A 12482-nucleotide genomic window follows, 5' to 3' on the forward strand; every position below is an offset into this window, starting at 1 on the left:
ACCAGAGCTCCCGCTTGATGGCATCCGAAGCGGAATCAGAATGTTGGAGCATTAGCAACATTAGCAACAACATTAGCAAGCCAAAACTCTTTCAAGCATGTGTATTGACAGGGAGAGCCTAATCTGTCAGCTGTGTTGTCGATGCCCTGAGAGAAAAAAGTAAGTGACCAGAGCTTGCCGTCAAGCAGTATCTCTGGTCGTACGATGTGTATGACGTCAATGACATTTTCAAAAGCTTTTTAGAACAGAAAGGCAACTTTCAAAAAATCTAAAACCCGGCAGTGTGTATTTTTTGGGCCTCCCCTTTCGAATTCAGAATTCAAATTACTGGACAAAAGTCGCTCTTTGGTCGCAGGACAACGGATCTCGAGTGCAGTGGTTTATCCATGGAGAGATCACACTGGACTGCTCTCAGTTCTGACACTTTTATAATGTAGCAATAGTCTACATGAATTTAAATCACACAATATTAAATGTTGCACCCAGCACTTATAAATGTAGACAATGTATGTAATTAATGTGCAGCTCAGCATGGTCCCACATGGTCATCAATTTTCTCATATGCAGGAACATAGCTTTAATAAATAAAAGACTGAATTTGGAATATAATTCTTATATTCTTAGCCCTATATTAAAATATAAGTCTTTCATTCTTTACATGTACAAAAGCAATCAATGTGTGATTTGTAAGATGATTAAGCAAACATTATTTGTCCAGGACACAAAAGCTGTATGACACACAATGCAAATTTGAGCTGCAATAATTTTGTAATACAAAATTGTTAAATGTGACCAAAAGGTAAGCGATTCTTAAATGTCATTTCCAAAGACAAGTCATCACAGAATATTACAATTCTTCCTAGCTAACCTTCCCCTCGGTCTGCCCCTGAGCAACAACTTTGCGCATGCCCATTTGAACGCACCTCTGGAACTGGGATTTCAGAAGTTTGCAGCCGTCTTGAACGCATGGATTTCAACTGGAAATTAGCTACTTCAAAGGTGAGTTTCTTTACAGAAATAGTTTTAAATATATAAACATATTTCCTGAAATTGGATGGAGGATGCTATTACGTATAGGTTTGAAATGTAGGCTTTAGCCTGGTTATCTGTTTCAGATTCACATTGTTTACGTTAGGATTTCGCTACTAGTACAGTAGTGTAAAGGGCCCTATTATCGTCCACTCTAAATCTCCAACGTTCGGGGCCCCATTATCGTCCACAACCGTTTCTTCCGTTAATTTCTTAAAGAAGATATGCAGCAGCAACGAAAGAAAGTAACTCATCGATATGTATACATCTTATATTGCTGCACACCAAATTACAGCTTCTTACTTTGAGATTTGAGTATGTAAATACCTTCTCAAACCGTATGTGTAGCATCTGCCTTCCGCAGCGTCAAACTGACATTTCTCCATTGAAAGTGGTTGGGTGGACGATAATGGGACCCCCTGACTAACTGCTAAAATCAGGAAAGTAACATTTCTGGGCATATCCTGATTGGATTTCAACACCGGAATGTTATAATATAGGTGTGTATCTATATATTAAAGTACAATGTTGTGACATAACGTTTTTAATTTGTGTTATAACGACATTTTGGTCACATTGCTAACGAGCGTCGAGAGCTAGGTGGACGATAATGGGACCCCTTACGCTAGCTAGCTAGTAGTGCTAGTTTATAATACGGGTGGTTTAAATCAAGCATTCTGATTGGTTGAGAGTGAGTCACGGAGTGTGCTTTATTGAGCATGAAGTACTGTAAGTCCAGAAAATGCTCTGGTATGCCTTATTACATTTATCTTAACACGGGAGCGTTCCATATTAGTGCGCACTCAAAATAACTAAAATGTTGCCGAAGAAAAAGACTGTCTACAAGTAACTACTGGCATGCAGCAATTTATTGGTTAGCAAGCTATACTAGCAACATTCGGTTAATTTTTGAGCAATAATATTGCACTGTCCCGTGCTATCAGTGCTAACTAGCTGGTCTACCTACTGAAACTATGACTATGTTTAGCTTGTGTTCTGCTCCTCTCTCTTGCCAACCGTCTCTGGAGGAGGGGATCCCTCTCTGAATTGCTCCTCCCAAGGTTTCTTCCATTTTTTCTCCCGTTGGGAGTTTTTCCTTGTCTTCCTTGAGGGTTTAGGTTGGTTGAGGGGCAGTTCTATGGGCGTATGTGAAGCCCTCTGTGACATGCTTGCGTGTAAAAAGGGCTATACAAATAAATTTAATATGATTTGAAATGTTGGACGGAAGCTGAGGTCTATAGTTGCTAACTAGACTACACTTATTTAATTTGAGCTTCGTAGCCACGCAATTAAATGACCTGGACTTGGCTTCTCAAAACAACGTTTTCCACGGATGCACAATTAATGGAGATATCCAAATCAACATAAGCTAACCTTAACAACAGCCTAATGTTCGTCTATCAAGTCCCAAGTCACTCGTAACTTGTTTACAGCATATGTAGGTTAGTAGGCTAGCTAGCTACCATATATAGTGCCTACGAAACATTTATGATTGATTTAGAATGTTTAGGCCTGGTGTTTAAATTAAATATTATTTTATTGAAAGTGTCCCATTGTCGTTGTTATTTTAAAGGTAGCTTTTATAAAATGAGCATTGAATGGATGAGATGGTGCGAGATCTAGCTAGGCTAACAAACGTGCAGTGCACAATGCTGTTTGTCCGTTGCATAGCAACAGCCACCGTTTACAGGGACTATTTTCTCTCGGCTACTGAAATGCGATACACAATGTTTGTTGTCTATACCCAGACAGCAAAATGTGTTTGGGCCAGATCTGGCCCAGGTCTTCATTACCATTTGGCCCAGATCCGCTTTACGGACCTGGGCCGGGCTCATCCTTTCCAACGGCCCAATACCGGAACAGGTCGGAATTACGGATCAGAGACAGATCTGGGCCAGAACTGGCCCAGTACAGTTATTAATGCCATGACGTGTGGTGCGGATCTGGCCCAGATCCGCGACTCATATCAGGGGCTCATCTGGCCCTGCTCTGTGATTCATACTATCAGAAAATTCATGGCCAAACAAATACCCACACAATTTATAATTTTCAAACGTTTTATTTTAAACAGGCACAAGAGAACATTTTAATTTAAACATTTCATTTTCATTTCATTTTCTATTTCATTTTCCCGGTACACACATTAAAAAAACAAAACAAATGTGAACATTGCACACGCTTATTGACCACCAGTTGGGTGTGACCGGGCACGGCGGCCACCCCCGCGGTCGCAAGCCAGATTCAACCACCTGATGGCACAATGATTGATCTCCACGTCGGTGGCTTTGTCGCAAATGCGATTCTTCCTTACTGCCCCTGTAAGACGTACAAAAAGCACACAAAGCAAAGAAACAAAGAGTACATATTAGATTCAATATTCAAAGATTCTTTATTACATGAATTGCATACTTTTCCCGTTTGGATCTGCGCCAAATGCCAATGAAGAGCTGGTCCAAACACATTTTGCTGTCGACCATGGTGCTTTAGATAACTATTGCGGTAATAGGTTCATAGTGTGTTGATGTTGAAGATTAACCTAAATGTGTATAATACAGTGAGACTTTGGATATGGTACTGACGTCCGAACTAGTTAATGTATTTGGACTTGGGAAGTGGGCGCTAGCAGTAGCTAGCAGCGATCATCACAGTGTAGTAGTACCAGCAGCAACGCTAGCTACAGACAATAAAGTGGCTAGTGCTAACATGGTCTACGATGTTGCAGCTAACACACAATGGACACGATATTCAGCAATTTTGGTGGATAATAAAGATCCCCGATTTGGCCTGATGTTCACATTAGTTGTGGATGTTTTAAAGAACCTATACAGTACTACCGTACCAGCTAACCTTACGGTAGCTATGCTACTAGCTTGTCTAGCACGTACGTCTGAGGTTGTCAGAATAATGTGTCAACAGTTTGGAAACTTCTATATTTAAAATACATATTTAACAGACTTACATGACATCAACACCAGTTTACTTTTAAATTTCTACTTACTAATAATGCACTTACCAACAATCACAAATCTCAACAATCAAACGGTGCAGCCTGCCTTACACTCTGCATAAGTCAGATAGAGTGGCAGGCTCTACTAAGCGTTCCGTTAGTTGTGGCGCGTCTGGTCTGCGCAGCTGGCCCGGATCCGGCCCACACCCACCGGGCGGACTCGATTCAGTTGTGGCGCGTCTGGTCTGCGCAGCTGGCCCAGATCCGGCCCGCACCCACCGGACGGACTCGATTCAGCTGTGGCGCGTCTGGTCTGAGCAGCTGGCCCGGATCCGGCCCGCACCCACCGGGCGGACTCGATTCAGTTGTGGCGCGTCTGGTCTGCGCTGCTGGCCCGGATCGGTGCCGCACCCGCCGGACGGAATGTCACAGACAGAATTGCTATAGACGTCTGGCCCACATTTGGTGCAGATCTGCATTGTGAGTGCGACTGCTGCGCGAATCAGCTGATTCGAAAACGGATCTGGCACAGATGTAAATGCTGTCTGGGTAACTATTTTGTGCTGAAAGGCAGCTTACTATTTATTTACTATTCATAATTTCGCTGGCAACCGTATTATAAAAGCAGTAAGTCACTGTTCCAGGGTTTGCCGGCCCGACGCGCAAAACACGTACTTTATTGGCGATAAAGTACTGCCTCTCGTACCTTATTGCTTAAATAATGTACTGTAGAACTGAGGCTAAACCCTCCGGAAAGTTAAATACTGAAAATACATACATCAAAGTTTAGAACTGTTGTAAAAAACCTTTTCTGAAAATATGTTATTTAGCCCTGGATTTTCAAAGAGCTAGCGCGTGGCTGATCACATTTTGATCAGTCGGTCATGGCATGCACAGCAATGGCGTCTATTAAAGTATCATGTCACTAATTCTTCCAATTTGTACATGACGTAAGTTTATTCGTTTTAATCTTAAGGTGCGTGAGTTCTAAATATCTCGACGCTTCCACGAGTGAGTTTTTTCCAAAACGGTAGCTAGGTAGCTTTAGCTTCCATTACCTAGCATAATACTCGTAGGAATGCTCCTACCTGCTAGTGTTACTTGTTAGCGTACTAATGGTACATTTTGAAGCCATACTATAGCGTTTCTCACATAGTTTGTCTACCGGAAAATAGTCGGTTGTAATGTTCAGAATCACACATGTGCGACGCTACGCTGTGGGGCCCTGCTTTCGAACGACCACACATGTGCGATGTTGATCCTTTTATATTTAAATCAAAATGCTAATACTATGTACTTAAACTACATTCCACTTTCATTTCTGTACAGAGTATCCTACCACCGTCACACGGCCTAGCACTGTGTCCCTGGGAAATTATGGTAAAGTAATGAATGACCGTATTTAACAGTGACAATAATTGTATGAACCATGGCAACCCTAAAGGCTATGTTTTGCAAAAGCATGACTGACAACTTTTACATCACCAGACCCCTAGGTGTCAACTCTGGTCTGGTGGAGGAGAACCAGACGTGTTTTCCTGGACCAGATGGGGTCCAGGAAAACAGCTGGTAGCCAGGCAAGTGCAAATATAAGACACTCAAAGCTTCTCAATAGCATTGCCAACTCATTGTAAGGCATACTTAAGTTGTTCTGATCGTGGCAGGGGGATACATATTTGTCAAAACAACAAATGCCTTCTTAATAATGCTTTGTATACAACCATTCAAGGTAACGTGTTATTTACATCAATGTTACAGCTAATCTAGAAGAACCACAGTGTATGCCAATCATGTTAACTCTTGTAAACTTGTTTTACTTGTCTTTACTGACAGACACATTACAGGTTATGTTCCAGAAGATGGAGACATTGGAGGAGAACCAGCGAGAGGCTCTCCTATTCAGGCGACGACAGTGCAAACACGCTGAAGAGGTGCCAGTGATGGACCTACAGGTGGCCCAAACACAGGCTGAACTCCAAGACCTTGAGGAGCGCCCTAAGGTGCTGGAGTTCCAAAAGAGTGGTAGGTGTTTTGAGACGCCGTGAACTATGGCTTACACGCAGCGTTCAACGTTCAAATTGGTGCTAACAATAAGTTCCTGACTTCTAATTGCAGATGCTGTGATGAAGTGGAAGACGGGACTAGGAGAGAAGGCTGTGGTGCTCCTCACAGCAGAGACACTCAAACACGCCCCGGCAGCCCATTCAAAACAAGCCAGGTGAATGAATTATGATTGCAGCTTCCCAATCCAACCTTTCACATGGCTATGTGACCAAAAACTAGAATCCCATAATATTGTTTTGATGATGTATATTATTCTAGATGTGATGTTTTAATGACTTGTATAGCCCCTTTCATACGTGCAATTATGTTGATAGGACACTAACTTATTTTGTGCTTCATTGTCAGGGCCAACAGACAGGACCTGTAGCGGGGACTGGCAGAAGATGTTCATTCACTGCTTGGCACTTTGTTTGAAATAAAATGACTGAATGTTAGATGGAAATGCTGCCTTGTTTATGATTAGCTTGAGTTAGGCTACACACCACACAAACATAGTCCTCCTGAAGTTGGCTATGTAGCCTATTATACGAGAACAAGTAGCATTTGGGGCAAATGAGGTCGGCATATGAACCAACCAAATATAAGCAATAGAATTGAGAAATATAGGTTAGAAATTAACGTCGCAGTTACGGACTGGCAACGTCGGAAAATTACGTTGCTAGGAGGTTGCTGTTACGGACTGGCAACGTCGGAAAATAACGTTGCGAGGAGGTCGCGGTTACAGACTGGCAACGTTGGGAAATAACGTTGCGGTTACGGACTGGCAACGTTATTTGGTGACGTTGTCGTTACCTCATGGCGTCTTTCACTTTCAACGTTGCTACAATGTCGCCAAAGATGTTGCGGCAACGTATGTTTGGTCAACGAGTGACGTTGCGGCAACGTAACTGTGTTAGCTGGGAAGGCCTGCTAAGTGCTAAACAAAAACAGAGACATTTCTCTTATCTGAATCTGTTATGGAACCAAATTGCCAATATGTATCTTTTTCTATGGCTCTGTGGCCCAGCAACTCAACTTTCTGACTGACTGGTGAACTGTGGAAATATCCTTGATTGAAAAAAATGCACTGCCAGATGTCAAAAGTAACGCTTCTGTTAACAAGATAAATTAAATGTCAATCAGCATCCAATTGCCAGGGATAGCGAATTACATTTTGGGGTAGCACCTGGGGTGGCCAGTCCGATATCGGGGGTTCAGTGCCACACATATTGCATATATAAATCACAAGAATAAACAGTAAAAATACAAATAAAAGTTTATTAAATAAATTGATTTAATAAACATTTTAACGTTTGAATTTTGGAAGGGTAGGCAGTGCAACTCCTACAGCCTCATCTCCTTCTCTTTCTGTCTCATACCCTTCCATCTCTAAATCTTTTAATTTCTCTTCTCACTTGTAAGGCCGGGGACAATTGGGGTTGCTCATCCCCAACTGGAGCACTAGTTGATATGATACAACATCCAGTCTTACTACAAAAGAAGTAGCAGTAACTCAACTTCCTTTAGAAGACAAAGAAATATGCCAACACATTTGTTCTGCTACAAACCTGGAAAACATCAATCATACAACACTATAAAACATTACCATTTAATATGGTCTGTAAAATAAGAAACAAAAGCATATGGACATAAAACGCTGATGTAAAATAATATTTTGAATAACTGAATTAATGAACCTGCTAAGGTAGCCACAGTCTAAATATCTGTGGAAGTTTAGTGTCTCACTCTGTCATCTAAGAGTTTTATTTAGGTATTTCTGGGGCTGTAAGATATATTTATTGATGCACAACTTGACAGAGTTCCTAGAGTGGTGACAACTGATTATACAATCCCATTATATTCGGGACCAATGGGAATGATTCGAGGTTACTTTTCTGGAGAATGCTACTCACTCACTCAATTAGATTTGATCCCCTGACATGGCTAGCCTGGTCCTACCAGACTCTCGTACATTTCATTTGTACAGAGTCTGGGCTCGCTCCATTGACAAGCGTTAACTTCCTTGAAGGCGGGTACTCTGTTGAAGTTTAAAACTATTGGATCTGCCCAGAGCCACTCTGGATCTGCCATAACCAATTGCTAGCGTTCGCCTTAGCCACCTCCTTCACCACTAACGGAACTAGCTGCAAAATGAAACAAATCCCGTGGGGAGTAGGGCCACAACATCATGGCCACCAACAAAACTCAGCAAAGATTGTTCTTGCTCCGGCTTTAACTTCTGGATATTTGGCAGCGTTGCCACAATGGACCGAATGGCTTAGCTCACATCTTTCTCCGCTGCGATTACTGAACTACAACACAAACTAGCGCACAGCATCAACGTAATTTTTCTCAGCCACTCCCTCTGTTCGCTGATTGGAACAGTAAAAAGTTGATTTGAAAAATCCGACTAATATACCGAAAGCCCAGACTGAGTACATAAGCAAAATGAAAATTGAGCGGAAGTACATAGGAGGGCAGAGCCAGGCTATGACATGGCTACATGTTGTCCGGGGTTGCTCAACATTTTATAGCAAATTCCCTGGCCTAAAAACCTCCACTGCAAACATTTATCATATTCTCATGTATATGTTGGTGCATGTAAACCAGCAGATACAATTCTTTAAGGAAAATTCCCACATCAAATTAATGCATCATGACAGTTTGTACGATTTGAAATGGTAATTTATTATCACACTAGCATTTCATTATCTCGGCTAACAATTACACTGCACTGAACCAGTACTGAGCTTATGTAGGTCACGTGAAAAATGATCCAAAGACTGGTACCCGAAAGAAGAAACGAATCGTTCACCTCCAGACCGTGTCTTCGGATCAATGTTTTGTTCTTCTGCCAACCAAGTCTTCGGATCAATGATTCGTTTCCCTCCCGACCGTGTCCGCGGATCAAGGTTATTATAGTTTTGCATTTTTCATTCGTTTAGATGTTTTATTTTGTTTTGACTTTTTGTTTTCAAATTCAGTTTAGTTTTAATTTGTTTTTAAAGTGGGTTTTCTAGTTTAGTTTCTATTATTTGTAAATTATTAGTTTTAGTTCAGTTTTTATAGACCAATTATGTATTTGTAAACATTCGGGATGTGCGCACAATGTGGCTGCAGAAAACCGGGAAAGGATAGCATTTTAAATGGCAAAAGGACCACACAGATAATACAAATAGTTAGATTAAAAAATACCAAAAAGGTCAAGGAGGACAGCCTTTAAAAGAGAAAGCAATTACCCATTGATCTGTTGCATCAGAATTTTGATTTGGGTCACGAAAGTCCTGAAACCTCATAGTCGAGCGGCAACCATGTCTTCACGTCACGTCACAAAGTACATAATTTTACAGTTTTACAGTCAATTCGACATCAAAAAAGTCGAGCAGGGCAGCTTTCAAGAGATATGGGAATTCTGCCAATTTTTCTTCCGATTATTTTTCGGATTTGTTTAAACTGGCAATCTGAGTGAGACTGCATCCCTTTTTGCAATACATTTGGCAACTGTGCTAGTCACCTTGTCACAGACAGACTTAGTGAGGGCCCTACGCTGTTCGGTGGTTTGGCGCATTCTACTTGAACTCCCCTCGCCGACCAACGCATGCTTCGCGTTGAGGTGGTATAGGTTACTTTAGGCTGGTATTGCTTCGGTGAAACAATAACATTCAGTCATTTAGCATTCAGTCATTTAGCAGACGCTCTTATCCAGAGCGAAAACGTCTTCCCGCAGAGCAGGGCTCCAGACTGACTTTTTTTACTAAGAGCACAGTAGCCCCTGACTGAAAATTTTAGGAGCGCAAGCAGAAAATTAAGGGGCACACACGTTATATTGACCTGCAATGCATTTATTAATGTAACTGGAGAGGGTACAATTCAGTGGCAATTTTAGATCCTTTTTAGGAGTGCTTAAGCACTCCTAATATTTTTTAAATATTTTCTTAAATATATTGTTTATTATCATTTGGTGCTGGTAGTTTATGAAGAAAGGGACATCCTTAGTTTTTTCATTCAATATTTTGCATATTAATACATAATTGTATTAATTGTTATCCAGTGAAATTAGGGATTTATATTAGCATGGGGGTTTACGTTTAGCACTTTTGCAAGGCACTGTATTCATGTCACATTCTCATTGGGGGATGAGCACCCCTATAGGTCTGATCCTAGAATCGCCCCTGCAACGCACCATATAACCTAAGCTCGATTTAAATTAATTATTTAAATACATTATTTAATGTGACATTACGTACTTTACATGTAATTGTCTAAGTCATTTAGCTAAGTCTTAGCTAAATGACTTAAATGTATGATGCACTTTTCGATCAGTCCTCCGACACCACAACACGATACTTGCCGAGTATAACAGCGCAACTATGGAACACCGAGTTAGTCAAAATTAAATAAATAAATAAATAGGTAAATAAATAGATAAATACATACATAAATAAATATGGCTATGGAATAAATTCTGAAATTAAAAAAAGATGGCAATAAATATATAAATATAGCATTATATAATTACATAGCTGAATCCATTTACCGACATCAATAAATAAATACATTTATTTATTTCAAAATGACGTTTTTGTAAAGACAACTTTTATTTATTTCATGGGACTTTTACACGCCACATTTATTTCCACATGTATTTCCACGCCACATTTATTTCCACACTACATTTATTTCTGTGCTGTATTTATTTCAAATCTCACATGCAAACGAGAGGGGCGTGGTTATCGTCAGACCAACGCAGCAGATAGCTATGCTACCTGTATGGGGGTGACAGTGGAATCGCACTGCCGAACGGCATGGCTTGTCAGGATATATTATTTTGGCACAGATAGTAGATTTTGTAGAGGTACTTGGGCGGATAAGTGCTCTACAGAACATAGATATTGAAGTCTTAAATAGTTTGAGACTTATCGAGCACTGTTCGTGTGCAAGATGTACAGGTAGTGGGGGGTGATAAGTGCCAGGTAATGTTAGCTAACACAGCTAGCAACAAAGAAGACAATCACTGCCACCACCGCTACATCGCTCTGCTATTACCATGTCTCAAAGTTCATCATTTTACAGTTTTACAGTCAATTCTACATCTAAAAAGTCGAGCAGGGCAGCTTTCAAGAGATATGGGAATCCTGCTTTTAGCCAGCTGGTTTGATTATTTTTCTGATTTGTTTAAACTGGCAATCTGAGTGAGACTGCATCCCCGTTACACTGTTTTGACGTTAGCCTCAGTCAGACTCGCTCACTGGCAGTGTGCACAATGTTGTATTTCACTCCATTCTACACCAGAAACGTCAGGAGGACTGCCAAATGTAGATACGAGCCTGATGAAGATAGCCAGAATCTCAGATTTCTTTAACCGAGCCTGTTTCATTCGTCATTTGCCTGAGAAAGCGACCTCCGTTGGCCAGGCTAGTTTTGCCCGATCACTTGGTCAGACTATTGGGATCAAGTGACTTTTGTGCATAGACAAGTGAACGTAAATGTATTTGTCCAAAGGTCAAGAGCTTCAAAAAGTTAATATCAAGCCCTGCAATCCAGTGGCCAGAGATATATGATGACCTGATCAACACTCCAAAGTGTAATAGACTGGGGAGAAGTTCGTCTTTTGTAACCGACTTGCGCAGTTGAGCCTGCCTGACAGTTGTGTGACGTAGGGTGATAATTGGTCTATTAGTTTGAGTGTTAGTTTTAGTCTTTTGTATTAACATATTAACCAACGCTTCCTCCCGTATTTGGTGTTCCTGCATATTTAATAACAGGGTCGTCAAGTTTTATTAAAAACCTTGGAGTGACATTCCCGGAGATCCCCCCCGAGACGACCTTTCACTTGTGTCCGTCATCCTGTTTACTAACCAGTAGCTATTGGTTTGCCGGTGAAAGCACTGCTGTAGTGTTCGGTTGTCTCCGTCATGCCGCCGAGCCCTGTTGGCTTCTGTTTGGAGGGAGGGGGGCTTGGGGTTGTCCTTGACCTTATTAAGGTAAACTAGATTAGCCTCCTTGTGCGCACTTCTGAAATGTATTTTCAAATCTGTGGGATTTTTCCATTTAATAAATTGTCCACATATTTCAACACCTTCCACTGCAAGGCACTTGCTTTTATCTGACACACAGTCATATTTAAAGTAATCCCAAATAGGACTCCGCTTTCTCCCGACTTTTGGTACCACCATGATGCCAGACGAGGAGTATGGTGCTGTGTTCAATTTGACATGGAATGTCGTAATTTCTGTGTTCCCAGTCGGAAATGTAAACTTATTTGCTCTATGAAAGACATTGACAAAGACGAAAACTAAGGACATTTACTCTATAATTGTATTTTATTAGGTTTCCTCCGGTAGTTGGAAACGCTATTGTTTTTGTTAGTTTTATTATTAGTAGTATTAGTATTATTATTAAAGGGGCAATTGACTGGGTTTTTGGGGTATTTCACACTGTTCCTTAAGGTCTCCGAATAGGG

At 41.0% G+C, this 12482-nt stretch overlaps 1 protein-coding gene across 6 annotated transcripts; it reads left to right on the forward strand.

The window, feature by feature from the left end:
* The first annotated feature begins 772 nt into the window (after nt 1-772).
* Nucleotides 773-6474, forward strand: LOC146267962 (uncharacterized). 6 transcript variants are annotated; one of them, XM_084667321.1, is made up of 6 exons: nt 773-999; nt 5306-5356; nt 5465-5553; nt 5810-5998; nt 6092-6194; nt 6386-6474. In XM_084667321.1, the coding sequence occupies exons 4-6, from the start codon at nt 5824-5826 to the stop codon at nt 6405-6407; spliced, it is 300 nt and encodes a 99-aa protein (XP_084523447.1). In that variant the 5' UTR covers nt 773-999; nt 5306-5356; nt 5465-5553; nt 5810-5823; the 3' UTR covers nt 6408-6474. The 6 variants fall into 6 exon arrangements, with proteins under 6 accessions (XP_084523447.1, XP_084523443.1, XP_084523445.1 ...); XM_084667317.1 differs by having other exon boundaries at nt 779-999; nt 5465-5998; XM_084667319.1 differs by lacking the exon at nt 773-999 and adding an exon at nt 4350-4456 and having other exon boundaries at nt 5465-5998.
* Nucleotides 6475-12482: the final 6008 nt, after the last annotated feature.

This window comes from Hypomesus nipponensis, chromosome 11 (assembly GCF_054491055.1).
Source record: "Hypomesus nipponensis isolate SF chromosome 11, ASM5449105v1, whole genome shotgun sequence".
NCBI lineage: Eukaryota > Metazoa > Chordata > Actinopteri > Osmeriformes > Osmeridae > Hypomesus > Hypomesus nipponensis.